Source organism: Glandiceps talaboti, chromosome 20, assembly GCF_964340395.1.
Source record: "Glandiceps talaboti chromosome 20, keGlaTala1.1, whole genome shotgun sequence".
Lineage (NCBI taxonomy): Eukaryota > Metazoa > Hemichordata > Enteropneusta > Spengelidae > Glandiceps > Glandiceps talaboti.
The window spans coordinates 17,777,385-17,795,909 of record NC_135568.1 but is presented as its reverse complement, the minus strand read 5'-3'; the positions used below and the strand labels follow the sequence as shown (position 1 = coordinate 17,795,909).

The 18,525-nt window shown below is 35.6% G+C and overlaps 1 protein-coding gene across 1 annotated transcript; it reads left to right on the top strand.

The window, feature by feature from the left end:
• The first annotated feature begins 266 nt into the window (after positions 1-266).
• LOC144450635 (uncharacterized) lies at positions 267-16,738 on the top strand. The gene is made up of 3 exons (XM_078141280.1): positions 267-876; positions 12,539-12,654; positions 16,583-16,738. Exons 1-3 carry the CDS (start codon positions 567-569, stop codon positions 16,736-16,738), a joined length of 582 nt encoding a protein of 193 aa, XP_077997406.1. The 5' UTR covers positions 267-566.
• The last annotated feature ends 1,787 nt before the right edge of the window (positions 16,739-18,525 follow it).

Below are 18,525 nucleotides of genomic sequence, written 5' to 3'. Positions count from 1 at the left end.
TAGAACAAGTGATTGACAACCGTTTGTGTAAGGCTTAAAAGTTATACATATAGGAAATGACATATTTTTGATAATTGTTGACGAACCATGCATTACTTTCATGACTTTGGCAGTATGCCACTGTACTTGTACTACGTCATTCTGGTACATGGTACCATCAAAAACGCCCTCAGTGGTGAATCCAGTACAACTTGACGAAAAATTTCGTCCGAGTCCACTTGTTACTTCCGGGACGTTCACAGTCGACTAGTCTCGCCTACGTGCAGTAAAAGTGAAGTGCCTCAAATCCGTTTATTATGTTTCATGCTAATGCGTAACAACAACTGCTAGCGGACCAAGGATTTTGTAACAGTTATGTACAATGTTTTTGAACTCGTTCTGAGGTCACTATTTAGGTGACGCAGACATCGAACTTCGGTGAAAATTTGTGAAGTCTGAAAATTAGCTAGCTGCAACTTGCAAGTCAAGTGACCGCCGCTGTCACGTCAGACGACTTCCCCGTGACATGTTTCCTGGACTCCAAACAATTAATTCGGCATAATATTACTTTTGTGCTAACCTTTCCGATGGGAAATTGTGCGGAATGTTGTAAGGCTCTTTTTGGGACAAAAGAGGAGGAATCGAATGAACCGACGAAAGATCCCGAAGACATCAAACCGGTTTCGGCGGAACCACCAACTAAACAAAAGACTGCCCGAAAGTTTGGGAGTACATTGATCCCAAGAAAGACAAGTTCTAATGAAAAGACACCACTTATAGAAGGTGGCACCACCAAACACCGTAAGCATGACACAAGTACGGATGAAGGACATGGACATGAAAAGAAAAAGTCATCATTTAAAAAGTTTAAAGATAAACTCACTGGCAAGAAAAGTGGTACGTCAGTTTTTATTATTATTAGCTGTTCATTCATTCTTTCATTCAATATTAATTGATGCCGAGCCGAGTTTTCAATTGACTGCTTTGACGTGTGTTCTGCAGTTTAGAATTTTGAAAATAAATAACCACGGTTTTTATCAACATAACTATAATCTATTAATTGAAAGTTTCCACGGGTGGGAATATTGTAAAGATGGTGAAAAAAAACCATGCAATTATATAAATATATGATAGCAGTAGCTAACTGATTTTCAAAGAAACTACTGCATTGTACTTGTTACACCTGGATGTAAAACTACCCAACCGTTCTATTGTACATGTTGCCTCAGGGCAAATGCAATCACATGATGATGATAGACATTGTCATTTACCGGTATCTATCATATCTTGAATTTGATAGGATTTGTTTTTTGCTATTGTGTATATGGCCAGAGTACCGTTTTAATCTTAAATACTATAATAGCTGACAAGGTCACAAGGTTGACAACAAATATGTTGAACATTGTATTGATTAATTACCTCCCATATTTATTGATGATACATTTGTCCATGTTTTGGCCGTTTTTGATCACTGTCATGGACCCAAGATTGAGGAATTTTTCTTGTTTTTCTTGCAACAGTCAGTACATGTTGTGACAAGTAATTTCCTATGAATACATTTCAAGGTACATATATGTATAAATGTACCTTGTGTTTGCTCAGCCCCCTTTAACAATAGCAGACAGCACAAGTGAACAAAACATCTACACTACAAGTACTTTCTATGCAGTATGCAGTCACGAGACTACAAGTCAGACTGCCAAACCACAGATTACTCACTAAATTCAGGGTTTTTCCCAATGACTATTTCACAGACGGCATTTCTGTTATGAAATTCCAAAACCATGCAAGCTGTTAAAATCATATGACAGATCAGGATTTTTACAACTCTAGATTTTCTGACCATATATTGCTGTAATATGTCATCAGGTGTTTTTTAAGTTTACGCTACATTTACATGTGTATACCATTCTCTTATTTAGAAATGTTTTTGTAATTATATTTGTTCCTTTTTTTGTTTCGTTATTACTAATTTCTCATCTTTAATTCAAAAGAAAAAATTTGTAAACTTGGCAAGTAGTGCTAAAAATTATGCCTTCTGAGATTCTAAAACGAATTTTCCAAAAAATGTTTTATCCTCTCTAGCTCTAGAAGTTGGATTTCTCCAAACTTATTTTAAGATGTATGTTACTCTCTGAATCACTGAATCTCAAGACATTATTGACACGTCATGAACTTTTCACTATACGTGTAATTAGTGTATTATAAAATACAGGTTAAATGCTAAAACAGGATTTACTACTATATTGGTACATCAATCATTCTATTCTATTCTATTCTATTCTATTCTATCAAGGATTGAATGGTGTGCACAAAGATGAATAAAGAATGAAATGATCAATCAGTCAATTAATCAATCAATCAATCAATGAGTGACTGAGTGAGTGAGGGAGAGAGGGGGAGTGTTGGAGTGAGGGAGGGAGGGAGTGTGACTGAATGAGAGTGGCTGAATGAATGAATGAGTCAATGAATGATTCAGTGAGTGAGTGAGTGAGTGAGTGAGTGAGTGAGTGAGTGAATGAATGAATGAATGAATGAATGAATGAATGAATGAATGAATGAATGGATAAATGAATGAATGAATGAATAAATGAATGACTGGCTGGCTGGCTGACTGAATGAATAAATGAATTAATGAATGAATGAATGAAAATTATTTCCCTGGAGATAGAAAGTACAAATTACTGTAGTTTGAAAGTACACAATAACTGTTACATAGGAAATTCAATGGTGTTGGCTAGGGACTAGAATATAATTTGTATAAACTGATTGAGTCTAAGTTACTTGGTACCAAGAGTATACAGCTACATGACAACTCTACTCCCATTTCTTTCAAGAGGAGGATATTAAAGATATCTTGCCTTCATTATTTCCAAAACAGACCTCAAGACTGTATAGTTGTGTATTTTCTTCTTTTTTTTGTTCAGTGTATTTGAAACCACACAGGGCACTTACTAGCCATTGTGCTACACATAAATGTAGACCCTTTTATCATATCAGATCGGACAATAGTACTTGTTTGGTACTGTTAGAGTGGAACACCACTCCATGAAATAGACTCTGAGACATTTTCATATTTACTATGGGTCGTGGAGAGTCATTTCATGATTCTACATCACCTATAATTATTTACAATTTCAGAGAAAACATCAAGTTGATCTTTTGCCTTTATATCTCTGCTAATTGGGCCATTGCATCATGGGAGTCAGTAGAAATAATATATGTGCAACCATGAGATTATTATAAAAATGACTTTATTTCCTAGAATGGTGTTCCTCTTTAAAAATATATTAAAACACAACACTCAACTGTCTTCAAGTTCTACCCACTGTAGAAATATTTACTCAATAACTTCAGCATCTGACCTGTAGCATTTCTTTTTAGCTTAGACATATTTGATTATGATGTTTGATCACCATATATATGCAAATGAGGTGATCTATCAGATGAATTTAAAAAATAGATTAATTACTATCACTGATAATTGCTAACATGATTAATAACAGTTATCATTTCTTGACTTCTGTGTGTATGTCATGTCGGAATTTGACCCCATTCACTGTCTATGATTTTCAAATTACATTTCAACAGGTCATTGAGGTACATATTTCAATGCCAGCAGTCTTTGTGCCTAGCAAAACAACGAGCTTTAAGTTTAACAATAATGACATCGTATAATCATTATTTAGTCTTAAATGTTCAATAATTTGGAAATATTTTGTAATCTTCTTCAGTGATGGGAAGAGGATAATGCACAATATTGAAAACAATTGGGTTTGAGTGCTCAATTAAAAATAGTCTATTTGATGCAATCTTTTGTTTGCTAACTGGTTTTAAAAGGAAAAAAGAGGCATTTTAAAAATGGCAGAGACTGATGAGTGTTTGTATTGAAATGAGCAATATTTCAACTTGAGTATATGCCATAATTATACTGAATAACGCCATAAGGCCTAATAAAAAAAATTGTGTAGTTCCGATTTCACTCAATTTTAGAGTAGGTGGGGTAGGTAGATTTTAATTTTAATTTTTAATTATTTTTTTTTCATATGTGAGTGTCTTATTCAGGTAGTTATGTTTTTCATATGGTCTCTGTGTTATTGGTTTCTTCTCATCAGATGTACAGCCATTACAGATTAGAAGAACAGTTTTATATTGTCTTATTTAAATTGATGTCAGTTTCCACATCCACTATTTCTTACAAGACTTCACACAAATTTCTAGATTTTATCTAATTTTTTCTCAAATACGTAATTAAAAAAAAGGTTTAGGATGGGCAGTGAAAAACTAGGTGGGGGCAGGTACCGGAACGAAACAATTTTAGGTCTAATAGCAGCTAGCATTTGTGACATATTTAATATTAATTTACAGAAAAAAATGTTATTTACAACATGATTAGTTCATGTATGGATTGTGACTTTTTACCATTCTTGATTTTTCCTTTCTTTGTCAAAATATCATAAAATATTATGACAACTATTCATTGACAGTTTGTGTGATTGTTTTGATAAATAGTATATAGTTATTAGTTGAATGAAAAGGTTAGCAGTATTGTATTGTATGAATGTACCACTACATGTACCTGCATGTTTATACCTGGTATGAGCTACAAAAAGAACTCATGACATATTGACATGAAATTTTAATGTTTTACAAACACAAGGTAAATATGGGATTTTACATCTCTTTACAGATCTCATGCAAATATGTGTAGCTCAACATTTGTCAAACTTGTGATTGGGGTCAAACTTTTGCTGTGGCCATGTGTGATGATGTTGAGAATTAACACTTATTGTTGCTAAACGCTTGACACTTTCAGCTTGACAACCCTCACGTGATTGCTATGGATGCAATATGGCTCATGCAAGATCTCGTGACATCTACCGCGAGATGAAAAACAGCATATTGGCATCTGACCATCCAATTGTAAATTTGTATGTAGCATTTTGGGCTATTTATTTGTATACAAAGATAACAGAGCCCCATGATGTGAGTGTTAATTTAGCGTACTCCAGGTATTTGTGTTCATGAGTCCTTGTAGTGTTTTCTGAATTGTGTTCTCATGAGTGTGGCAAGTGAAAGTGCAGCAGAAAAACACTTGAAACATGAGTGCAAATACCCTGAGTGTCTACACTGTTGGCAATCTCACATCATCTCAATGGTATCCAAAAATATAACTGTGTTCATGTGATTTCATAGATGGAGTCATGATCACACATTTGAATGGCTAAGTACTTCAGTACATACCATCAATGGCTAATTAGTACTGTAGTACTTACCATCAATGGCTAAGTACTGTAGTACCTACCATCAATGGCTAATTAGTACTGTAGTACCTACCATCAATGGCTAAGTACTTCAGTACGTACCATCAATGGCTAATTAGTACTGTAGTACCTACCATCAATGGCTAAGTACTGTAGTACCTACCATCAATGGCTAAGTACTGTAGTACCTACCATCAATGGCTAAGTACTGTAGTACCTACCATCAATGGCTAAGTACTGTAGTACCTACCATCAATGGCTAAGTACTGTAGTACCTACCATCAATGGCTAAGTACTGTAGTACTTACCATCAATGGCTAATTAGTACTGTAGTACTTACCATCAATGGCTAAGTACTGTAGTACCTACCATCAATGGCTAATTAGTACTGTAGTACCTACCATCAATGGCTAAGTACTTCAGTACGTACCATCAATGGCTAATTAGTACTGTAGTACCTACCATCAATGGCTTTAGTACTGTAGTACCTACCATCAATGGCTTAGTACTGTAGTACCTACCATCAATGGCTAAGTACTGTAGTACCTACCATCAATGGCTAAGTACTGTAGTACTTACCATCAATGGCTAAGCACTGTAGTACCTACCATCAATGGCTAAGTACTGTAGTACCTACCATCAATGGCTAAGTACTGTAGTACCTACCATCAATGGCTAAGTACTGTAGTACCTACCATCAATGGCTAAGTACTGTAGTACCTACCATCAATGGCTAAGTACTGTAGTACCTACCATCAATGGCTAAGTACTGTAGTACCTACCATCAATGGCTAAGTACTGTAGTACCTACCATCAATGGCTAAGTACTGTAATACCTACCATCAATGGCTAAGTACTGTAGTACTTACCATCAATGGCTAAGTACTGTAGTACCTACCATCAATGGCTAAGTACTGTAGTACCTACCATCAATGGCTAAGTACTGTAATACCTACCATCAATGGCTAAGTACTGTAGTACCTACCATCAATGGCTAAGTACTGTAGTACTTACCATCAATGGCTAAGTACTGTAGTACCTACCATCAATGGCTAAGTACTGTAGTACCTACCATCAGTGGCTAAGTACTGTAATACCTACCATCAATGGCTAAGTACTGTAGTACCTACCATCAATGGCTAAGTACTGTAGTACCTACCATCAATGGCTAAGTACTGTAGTACCTACCATCAATGGCTAAGTACTGTAGTACCTACCATCAATGGCTAAGTACTGTAGTACCTACCATCAATGGCTAAGTACTGTAGTACCTACCATCAATGGCTAAGTACTGTAGTACCTACCATCAGTGGCTAAGTACTGTAATACCTACCATCAGTGGCTAAGTACTGTAATACCTACCATCAATGGCTAAGTACTGTAGTACCTACCATCAATGGCTAAGTACTGTAGTACCTACCATCAATGGCTAAGTACTGTAGTACCTACCATCAATGGCTAAGTACTGTAGTACCTACCATCAATGGCTAAGTACTGTAGTACCTACCATCAATGGCTAAGTACTGTAGTACCTACCATCAATGGCTAAGTACTGTAGTACCTACCATCAATGGCTAAGTACTGTAGTACCTACCATCAATGGCTAAGTACTGTAGTACCTACCATCAATGGCTAAGTACTGTAGTACCTACCATCAATGGCTAAGTACTGTAGTACCTACCATCAATGGCTAAGTACTGTAGTACCTACCATCAATGGCTAAGTACTGTAATACCTACCATCAATGGCTAAGTACTGTAGTACCTACCATCAATGGCTAAGTACTGTAGTACCTACCATCAATGGCTAAGTACTGTAGTACTTACCATCAATGGCTAAGTACTGTAGTACCTACCATCAGTGGCTAAGTACTGTAGTACCTACCATCAATGGCTAAGTACTGTAATACCTACCATCAATGGCTAAGTACTGTAGTACTTACCATCAATGGCTAGAAGACAAGTACTATAATAATAATATAAAATAATTAGGATTTGTTTGCAGTAAAGATTCCAAAAGTGTGTTTCAATTAGCAAAAATTAAAAACAGTGAACAAAATTACAAATTACAGCTACTTAGACCAAGCCAACGTTTGAATTTAACTCTGTTATACTCTAGATAGGTAAAATGCCATTCAGTTTGACCCTACTCAGCTTGGAATTTAAGATTTTGCAGTTCACTACCATGCAGGCATTTCATTTTCTAAATGTATGTATAACAGGACAGCATGGATTTGAAGTTATCATTACAGCTACTACCTAGCACATTTCACTACCTAAAGTATGCACAGGGTTACCAGTGGCTGTGCTATTAGCTTCTATACCTCTACCATTGCAGTCTTTGTTCAAACCTGCTTATCACCATGTTGGGTTCATTAAAAAATTAATCCGATCCTGGTTTTCTGTAGGTACTTGGGTTTCCTTTTGTTGGTGCTGGTCAAGTTGCAACTGCATTTGAATTTGAGACTTTGATTTGGATGATGAATAAAGTTAATGTTATTATTATTTAGATGTATTTGTTATTGTGAAACTCTGTACCCATCCAAATATGTCTTAATTATTTGTATATTTGGTCCATGCATGGACTTTGATTATTTCCTAGGGAACTATTTCCATGGCCCTATACCAGAAATGTTCTTTCTGTTGCTTTCAAAGTCTGTGTATATGCATATTTCTTTTCTGGTGGAATACTTTTTAATTCAATAATTATTGTTATTATTATTACTAAAACTACACATTATATTTTCAATCAGATAACCAACAATATACAAAATTATTAAAATTAGACATTGTATATGGTTTATTAGTCGTGATATGATAAGTAGTATAAGTTATAACAACAGATTCAAATCATGATCACTTAAGGGCACTGATTTATGGGTGTGGACCCTAAATAAATTTGAATGACTTTACAGTACCGTATTGTGTGGTACAGCTGCACAAATATATTTATTCACATGTGATTGAATACTGCAAAGAGATGAATCATCAAATATGCAAAACCGTGTCAAAAATGTCCTAGTTGCAGCTAGTACTGATTTAAAACAGAACAACAAATCCCAAGCCAGGAATACTTTGTACAGGGGTAACATTGTAACATTTAGAATAACAGAGGACACTGTACATTGTACTACTATACCTGGTGTTTATGGATAATGGGTGGTACTGAATTTTACCAAAATACACAATGTCTTGGGCTTAATGTCTTAGAAGTGCAGACTTTTTCTAGTGCTTTAACACTGAATGCATTGTATAAGTCTGTTATTGTGTCTCAACCAGCAGACTATTGAATTCTAAATTTACCCTAAGGATGGAAAGGCTTATTCTCAAGGACTTAAACTCTCCATTGAATTCTATTTACTAGGTTTGTAGATCATAATATACTTCACTTGCAAGCAGTGCTTCTAATCATAACACTACAGTCTGTTCTATCACAGACCCTACTCGAAATGGTTCCATTTCAGGGCTTGAATTTAACTTGTATGCTTGGTAGTCAGCCATGTGAACTGTTTTAGTCAGTTTTCTACTGATTTTCGTTCATCTAACAGAATCACCATATAAATTTGGTAGTCTAGATACAATGTTTAATAGTGTATGTATCCTGGACTACTGCTAATTTGGTAGTCTTTTAGTAGTAGTCTATGTGTCCTGGACTACTGCTGATTTGGTAGTTTAGATACATTGTTTAGTAGTCTATGTGTCCTGGACTACTGCTGATTTGGTAGTCTAGATACATTTGTTTAGTAGTAGTCTATGTGTCCTGGGCTACATTTTAGCGATGAAATGATATATTCCTAATGACATTATACCAGCATAAAGTGAAGCAGGTAAACAATGGCATTACACATTGTTGACATTGTTGACATTATATATTTAGACAGGAAATAAATAAATCATCATGCACTATACATGTACAAATTGTGTATATTTCTGGATTGTATGACTAGCCTGTAGCATTTCAACTGTGTGGGCACATTGTTGACATGTGGTACTGTAGAGTTTCAATTTGTAGACCTGCAGCATATTTTGAATTCTCAACAATGTTTTTTATCACGAATTACAAGGAAAGAAAAGTACTGACAATAAGTGACATGTACTAAGCACACACACACATGCATACTGTATGGTATATTTTATCTCACTGTGAACATCATTGTTAGATAAGATAATGAAACTTTATTTGTGTTCACAAAATGTAATTATTATTATTTTATTTGCATGCGCTATCATGCAGTGTCTGTATTTTTAACCCCCCCCCCCCACCCCCACCCATGCAATATCCAATTTCTTTCAAACCTGGCACAAAGGTGTCATATCATGTGGGACATATGCACGTCAATTTGTTTTTCGATGACAAATTTGACCGAATGGCGGCCATACCGGTATTTGTAGTTTAGAAATCAATATTTACTGTATAACTCAAAAACTGTAAACAGACACTCCATTTGAATGTCTACCCCATATTAGCAGATGTGAGCTATCTTTTGAGACCTTGACCTTTGACCTTGACCTTCAGGGTCATTTATCAAAATCAATTCAATTCTTGCCTATCACAGACGCATTATTGTAGTGTTAACATATTGCCACTATTTTTGAAATCATGTTCACAAGTAATATTGAAGAAAAGAGCAATACACAAATATTATTCTTGTCACTCATATCACTTTTACTGAATGGCAGCCATATTTGTAGTTAAAAGTCATTGTTTACTGCATCTCAAAAATTGTAATACATAGAGACCCCATTCAGGTGTCTACCCTCATCAATATTAACAGGAGACTGTCGACAGTCGTTCGTGCCTTTTTTTGCTACATTTCATCTAAAACAAAGTCATCGCCTCGCTCCATAGCACTGAATACTATCGTACTCAATAGCAGCCATATTTGTAGTGAACAATCATGATCTACCAATTAACGGAAAAGTAATGCATATATATGTTTATCTAGTTAATAATGTTTTAAAAGTATTTAAAAAAATGTAAATATATGATTTTGCACATGCTGGTGATACTTTCATTTCATAATCACACTTTAACATTCTGAATGACTTAGAAATGACAATTGATTTAAGTCAAAGAATCTTTAAACCATGTGTTTTAATTCCAGATTTTCAGTCATAAACGATAATTTTCACTGAGATACGTGCTTACTCGACTCTTTTACCTTCAGACAATCAGTAATGTTGCGATTTTTTTCCAAATCCTGCCGTAGAGAGTGTTGATTTTTGAAAAGATTGTTTGCCAGAATAAAGAAATACAGATTTAAAGACCCAGTTGGGATAAGATTATGTAGTATAAAATATCTGGCAGAAATATAAAAAGCCAAAAAAAAGTGATCCTGTATAATTTTTATGTACATGTACCACTAATAACTTAATATGATAACAGTAATGTTAGAATGTGGGCTTGAAACCCTGGCCTTTATTATAATTTTGATATATGTATTTATGCAGAAACCAATGTCATGGCAGAGCTCAAAATTAGCCATAGTCCAGGGCATATAGCAGCTATAACTCTCAAATTTATATTGGTGCTAGTCTATGATTAGTCAATTGGAACTCTATAGAAATTGTAACTGAAACATTGTGTAGATGGCTAATCTGAGTACCAAGCGTATGAGCCCTGAATAGGGTGTTGGAGGTAATTTTTTATTTCAGTTGTGTTAGAGACATCTTTCACAAATTGAAATATTCCAAGTTAATAAGAGCTGTTTTCAAGAAGTAATTACAATCTGACAGGCATAGTCAATTTAACTGACTATTGACATATTTAGAAATAATTAAAACCCCGTCGGTAGTTTGATGACTTTTCTAAATGTCATTTTTTCAGTGGCCATAAATTAGTTGATATCTGACTCTGACTTCCTCTAGGTATTACTGGAATTTTAATGATGATTTTATTCATGTGAAAATTAATGTATGACCAAATTTAATACTTTCATTGTTATTTTAAACATTTCCGAGACAATGTCTGTCTACAGTATCAAATGTCTGATGATTGTACACGTGTACACAGATGATGGTACTCTCATAGCTACTACTAGTACTGCTAAACATTTGTTAAAGGGACATACAATGTACTGGTATGCTATAAAGCCAAAAAAATGTTTCTGGTCAGGACATTTCATCTGAAAGTGGTGTGACGATATTGTATTTTTTTTTTAAATTTATTCTCAACAAACCTGTCACTCCATCTACTATTTTAATTTATGGCAGTTACTGTTCTTTTTATTTAGTATTTTACAGCAAGTGTGTATGTGGGGCAGATGTCATTTGCTTGTTAATGATTGGCTCTGCAATTGTCTTCACTGAAGTAGGGAGGGTTAATTTTGTGTTTTACCCCCGGATCTGCAGACTGCATGGGCTGGGCAAACACACACAAAATTTTGACACCAGGGTATTTAAGTGATGCACGTGCTGACTAGAAACAATTCTCTTTTTTTTTCTGTAATAACATACAATTACTAATTTGATCTAAATGGCTTAATACTTCCATAAAACTCATCTGTGTCGTAGAATAGTTTTCATTGAAATGAGTACAAAATCTCTATATGCCAACAAGTTCTTACTTTTACCATATGCTTACCACCAAACTAGAGAGCCTTGAGTTTCCTTTAACCAGCACAATGTTTTTTGTCTATAACAATGTCTTTTCCTTCGAATTATACAAACAAAATACAGACACTGGTATAGGGCTCACTTACATGTACTTCAATTTCAAATGTTACATTTTTATCTATATGTACCATAGTCTAGTTCCTATACCTATACGGTATCGGTATCATTATGATTTACACCTCCACTCACCAGATTACATTTTGTCATACTGTGAACGCAAGAGCAATGAATAATTTTGTGTTATCCAACAGTGATGTTGATTTGTGTTAATAGTGTGTCATTTTGTGTGCTTACAACCTTTCAGTGCCTTTATTTGGGTTATTTCCATATGGATGAGAAATGCATATTTATTTTATTTTTATATGCAGCCACAGAAGTTGCATGTGACACAGTGATCACCATGCAAGTTACCAAATGTATTTATAATGCAGGTATAAAATGTACATGTAACATCCTACATACATGAAAATATACATAGTACGATAATAACTTTTTATACATATTTATATATTTTTTAAATAGTTACAAACACAGAGTTAGTCTAACTGTTATTTCACATGTTTTTCGAGATGAATTAAGCATGATCATCCAATATAAATACCACTTTCTCATCCATGTCACCACTTTAACTGGAATTTGAGACCAAATACTCTAATCTACTGTTTTGTCTATTCATTGTAGATAAAGGTATAGATGAAACATCAGAAGATTCAGCCCATGGTGAATCAGAATATAGTACATCATCACGTCCTGAGTCACCATTATCAGCAGCAGATGCTGCAAGACGAGCACATCAGGTGAGTTTTTATAGCTACCTGTATATACCTCGAATATCTTATAATTAAACACAAAATGGATACATCATGGTAGCCGGGTGATTCTAGTGTAACAGCAGTGTTTGGATACATCATGGTAGCTGGATGGTTCTAGTGTAACAGAAGTGTTTGATCTCTGGTAAGACATGCGAGGTAGCGGCATAAACATGTAATCATTGGACATGCCCAATGCCCTGTTGAAAAACTGGGGGGGGGGGGGGGGGGGGGGGGGGGCACTCAATGTGAAAGGTGTTATTAAGTGTTTTTGCTAAGGTTAGGAAAGCCTGGTAAAGAAGGGGTAAAAGTTGTATTATAGTTTCCCATACAATCTACCATATATTTTCTCTATGAGTCCCAGTAAAATCGCTGGGGAATCCCGGTAAATATTACTACCACCCTTAATAAAACACTGTCATATTCATGAGCATACTGCCTATTTGGGACATCTATTTTTGTGAGCAGTTGAAAATAGCATGTAGATTTGAGGAGGCTGATGAAAAATAGGGTCATCTATTGAACAGGTGTTTTGGTCTAAAATAAAATATGGCAACAATCCTCTGAGTGATCTAAACTGATCAACTCTGCCCTTCCCTAGGGGTGTTCTGTGTGATCTAAAGCTGACAACCCTACCTTCCCCAGGGATATTCTAAACTGATCAACTCTGCCCATCAGAACTGTTCTTTGTGATCTAAAGCTGACAACCCTACCTTCCCCAGGGATATTCTGTGTGATCTAAAGTGGACAACTCTACCCTTCCCCAGAGCTGTTCTGTGCGATCAAACTGAACAATTCTGCCCTTCCGTAGGATATTGTGTGTGATCTACAGGGGACAACTCTGCCCTTCCCCAAAGGTGTTCTGTGTGATCTAAAGTGGACAACCATGCCCACCCCAGGGGTGTTCTGTGGGATCTAATTTGGACAACCTTGCCCCTCCCCAGGGGTATATTCTTATTTAAGACTTATATAAAGACTGTAATGTTAGAATCACTTTAGACCCATAGTCATACAGGTCTGGTTGTCCCAAAATAGCAAGCAAAGTCCTGTTAGTACAATATCCTGCAAGTCCATTGAAGTTTTCAAGATTTTCTCCTTTCTGATGTAAGTGTATTATCTATTGAGTTCTAAAACTTTAGGGACAATTGCACAACGTCACACAAGCTTGAGAGAAACTTTGTTCATTTAGGGGGAGGGAGTCTGGCGTAAATGTGATTTGTGATTTGAACTTCATTTTTGCATTTCTAACCAAATTTTGACAGAAAATTTTCACTCCTTCAATGATAACAGCTTTTCTATTTACTACTGAGATGTTGATAAGTTGATAAAAATTTACTTCTAATGTGAGTTATGGTGCTGGGTTTCTGGTAGTATTTTGATGTACAATGATGTTTTTACATTACATTGATTGTAGTGGTGTGACCTTTGCAGTTTTCATCATGGTTTACATGTATCATTTAAATGTGTGATTTTGCACTTGTGAACAATTGTGAAGGGAGAGGGGGAGGGAGAGGTTTTTGAACAAACGGTGCTTATTTAATTCTTTTACGACATTGTGCAATCACCCCCTATTTAAACACTACACTTGTTGCTGCTTTTTATGTAATGAATTACAAAGACCAGAGAGTAAGTTCAATGTTTTGACTTCAATTTTTTTTCAACTTAATGAGACTTGTTTTTTGTCTAATCAGTAACTAACACTTGTGGATGTGTGCCTCAAGCATATTAACATAGGGATACAAACATACTTATAACACATTGCTACAGTGAAAGTCTTCTTTTCACAGTTAAACAATCACATGTTATTTACAAACATACTTATAACACATTGCTATAGTGAAAGTCTTCTTTTCACAGTTAAACAATCACATGTTATTTACAGAGCAGTTTTTGAATCCAATGTTTTGTTAAAGGCATTATCCTTATTCCAATCAAATAACTAAAATTATGCAATGTGATTACCTTTGTACTACCAGTAGTAGAGTTCTTCAAACGTCATAGTATGTTTAACTGAAAATTTCTACTCACAGAGTCAAAAGATTTGTTGGAAGCAAACCCTTCTCAAATTTTCATTGGTCGTGTCAGCATTGTCAGGGGTATGTTGCTCCTACTATGGACTAAATGTTGCATATCTCAGTAGATGAAATGAGCTGCCATTGTAGTAACCTTGTACCCCTGATGGTGCTGACAAGACGTCAGCAACATTTGGGATTCTCTGAGTAGAAATTTTCATTTGGGATTCTCTGAGTAGAAATTTTCATTATTAATATCTATGAACCCTGGCAGAGTCCATGAACATTCATTCTTGCATGCTATTAGTTAGTCTATAAAGTTAAATTGTGTCTATCTATGTGTCAAAAACATCATGTCCCATGAGTGGAACACCACCTTATAGGCAACTTCATTTCTACAGTATTTCATACTATTACACATGCAATTACAGTGCTGCTGCAGTGACATGAATTGGAATGAAGAGATTAAGTACATGCCAATAACTTCTTATGTATCTGGAGTTCTGATTTTCTTGTTCCAAACACATACACACACACACTACTATTGGTGAATGAAAGACAGGAATTGTATAGTAGAGTTTAATTGTCTAGTTACTTGGTTACAGTCAACTTAGCGAGAGTAATAATCTGAGAACAATTGTGGGAATTAAGGTTTAAAGTCCTCAGAAGTCACATGATGTTTTTATCACGATTCATTGTGCACCAAAACTTTTGTTTAGCTGTATGGCTTTAACCAGCTGAAAGGAATGTTTTAGAGAAAGTGTATCCTGTCATCGTCACATGATAGTCTTGTGAGGTGAACAGACTGACTGTGATTGTGATTGGAAGTATGAGAGTAGACAGGTTTTAGGTCAGTCATTGACCCTGGATTCACTCTATGGTCTGTGTGTCAGCACAGGGTAATAAGTCACGTCAAACTGGCATCTGTAGTTATTGCATTATAGCAACTGGACAAATTTTGATAAGTTTTTTGTATAAAGTAGGTAAATCTATCTTAGTTTCCCAGTCACTTAATGCTGTAATCCCTACCAGAGTTTTTGTTATGGATGGTAAGAACTTCAATATAAGAAGCTTTTGGGTGAAACCTGCATAAGTTTCCAGTTCATTTCCAGCATTTTTAAGGATAGCAAAATGTTTATATCAGACTGAGTGCTCCAATAGCATTAAACTACATGTAACTACCACAGTGACTATCAATGGTAAAAATGGAATGTTGTGATAGAGAAGGCCATTTGATTATATGGTGGAGAGAGAGAGATTGGAGAAAATGAGCCCACACATACAGTTACTAGACTATGTTTGACATAAACAAGCAAAGTATGTTGAGTTAAATTTACACTGTTCATTGATTCTGAAGTCTAGTTCAAAAACACCTGTGAAGTGATTAAAACACAGAGCTAGAACTACGACATGATGGATTCAAATCCTACTGGGATGTGTGCTCAGTTGACAGACTTAATTAATGGGCTAAGACTGTGTGTATCGCACATAGTCATGTCATAATACCATTACTAGTGCAAATTTATGGGTATGCATGTAAGAATGACATCGAGTCATTTGGAACGATTACTCACTAGGAGCCTACAGGTGCTTAGCTATACATTGCCACACCTGCATGATTCTGAGATAGACTGTGAACTGATCACTGGCAAAGCATACTGTTCCAGAGATGTAATAATGTGGTTGCAAGTTTTGCAATCTATAAACGCATTGCCACATAGTCCCATTATCCTAAATGGAATCATGCATGCATTTGTATTTGTCTGTATTAAAATTACTGGGAGCAGTCCTTAGAAAATAACGTTGTTTACGATTTAAAAAAAAAAAGTCATTTTCAGACTGCCGAGTCAAATATATGTACTCTGTGTAACTTTCATTCTTTGTTTTCTTCATATTCATGACAGGGTACTGTTGAGAGGGGAGAGAAACTACAAAATACAGAAGAAGTAACTGCCTCTTTAGCGTCACACTGTAAGAGACTGTCAATTACTGCCAAGATGCTGGCTGACAAGAAAAGATCATCATCAAAAAAGAGAAAAACTGAGGATTTGCCAGAGTAGGCTATGAGTTTAAGGCATATACTTGTATCAACTTTCATGGGTACAAAAGTATACTGCATGCAACTTTATACTTGGCTATGTTATTGAAACATGTAGGAGAAAGCTATGGAAACTATGCATGTCTAAAACAAAATTATTTTGTAAATGTTTCATATACAGCAATATTATGATGTCAATGCAATAGTGTACCCTTTTGAAATAACAATCGATGTTTCCTAACAGCAAACAGCATCTTCTGTGCTGTGAATGGAGACAACTGAATGGCATCATAAACAGCGCCCTCAGTGACTGTTGTGGGCCAAACTGAAAGGCATCATTAAACAGCACCCCCAGTGTTGTGAAAGGGGTTCATTGAAAGAATGGCATCACTGGTACGTCATGGCTGACAGTTCTGGTAGGGGTGTTTGGCCAGTGCTGGAAACCCCAGGCCCCATATTAGACCCATTTAGACCATTACAGGTTTTTAAAAAGTTTCTGACCTAAATACATTTTTGTTAGAAGGCAATGGTTTTGGGACAATTAATAGCAGTTATGATTTGGTAAAGGATGATGGCCCACAATTAGACCAAGCAAAATAAAAAATAATGCAAAGTGGACCCCGTTTAAGACCAGCTAAATAAAACACACCAGACCCCATATTAGACAAAGGGGCTAGAAATCGCACCCCAAGAGGGGCACTCCCTGTGTTGTGATGGGTCCAGCTAAAAGGGAATTAAATTACCTCACTGAACACACACTGTCAACTCTGCAGTACCATGGATGGGTTTGTTGACGATGTCTTTATTGTGCTTTAGGAAGTTGTAGTGTTGCTATGTTGTAATGTTATCTTTATAAAAAACATCATTATGATTTCCCACAATATCATGTTGATATTTGAATGATATTCTGCAAGTCAGATATTTATATTGCCTTCCAAATGAGAACTTTGTTGGGAGTCTTTTCACTCATAACTCAAGCGATAACTATCATGAACATGTAGTTTACATGCACTGTAACTGTTCACTTCAATAGTACATCTATATGCATATTTAGTACAGTGTTAAAATTGTAATTACTTTTCTAGAATTGAATACTTCCAATCCATTTACAAAACTGTTAAAGTCGACAACTGTAAAACTTAATTTTTACAACTTTGCACTGGTTAATAGGTAAAATGAGGTTCCCTGTAGTTTGTACAGTGACTTCAGGAATGTTTGAATGAACAGTTTGTGTCTCTGGTTCTAGGGTCCTCTAAATAGGAGTCAAAATGTTGCAAATCATTGTTATTGCTGATTTCCAATAAATTATTCTTGAAGGGGTACAATTATATTATTCTACAACACTTTTCTTCATTCAGCCATGACAGTTTATCATTACTCATCTAGTGACTCGTAGTGACAAGGCCCCTTAGGTCACTTGTATTTTCCTTGGCTGAATGAAGAAAAATATTTGGAAATTATAATTTTCACCTTAAATTGTCATACATGTATATGATCACAAAGAAAAGTAGCAAGGTCCTCGCTACAATTATAATGAGAGGGTTTTCACTATTTGTGGATATAGTGTTAAGTAACTGTCGAAGGCTTGACTTGACTTGAAGTTTATACCAAATGGTCAAACCATGGATTGTGATCTACATCCATGGTCTTAGGCAGTGTGCCCTCTCAGCCAATTTGACGTGCCACTGACGCACACAATTTCTCATGACGCACCAAAATTTGGTGCCCCCCCCCCATCTCTTACTATGTGGTGACTCACAAGAAATCCCAGTTTTTCTTATTTTGTCTCACAACAACAAAATTTGGCTA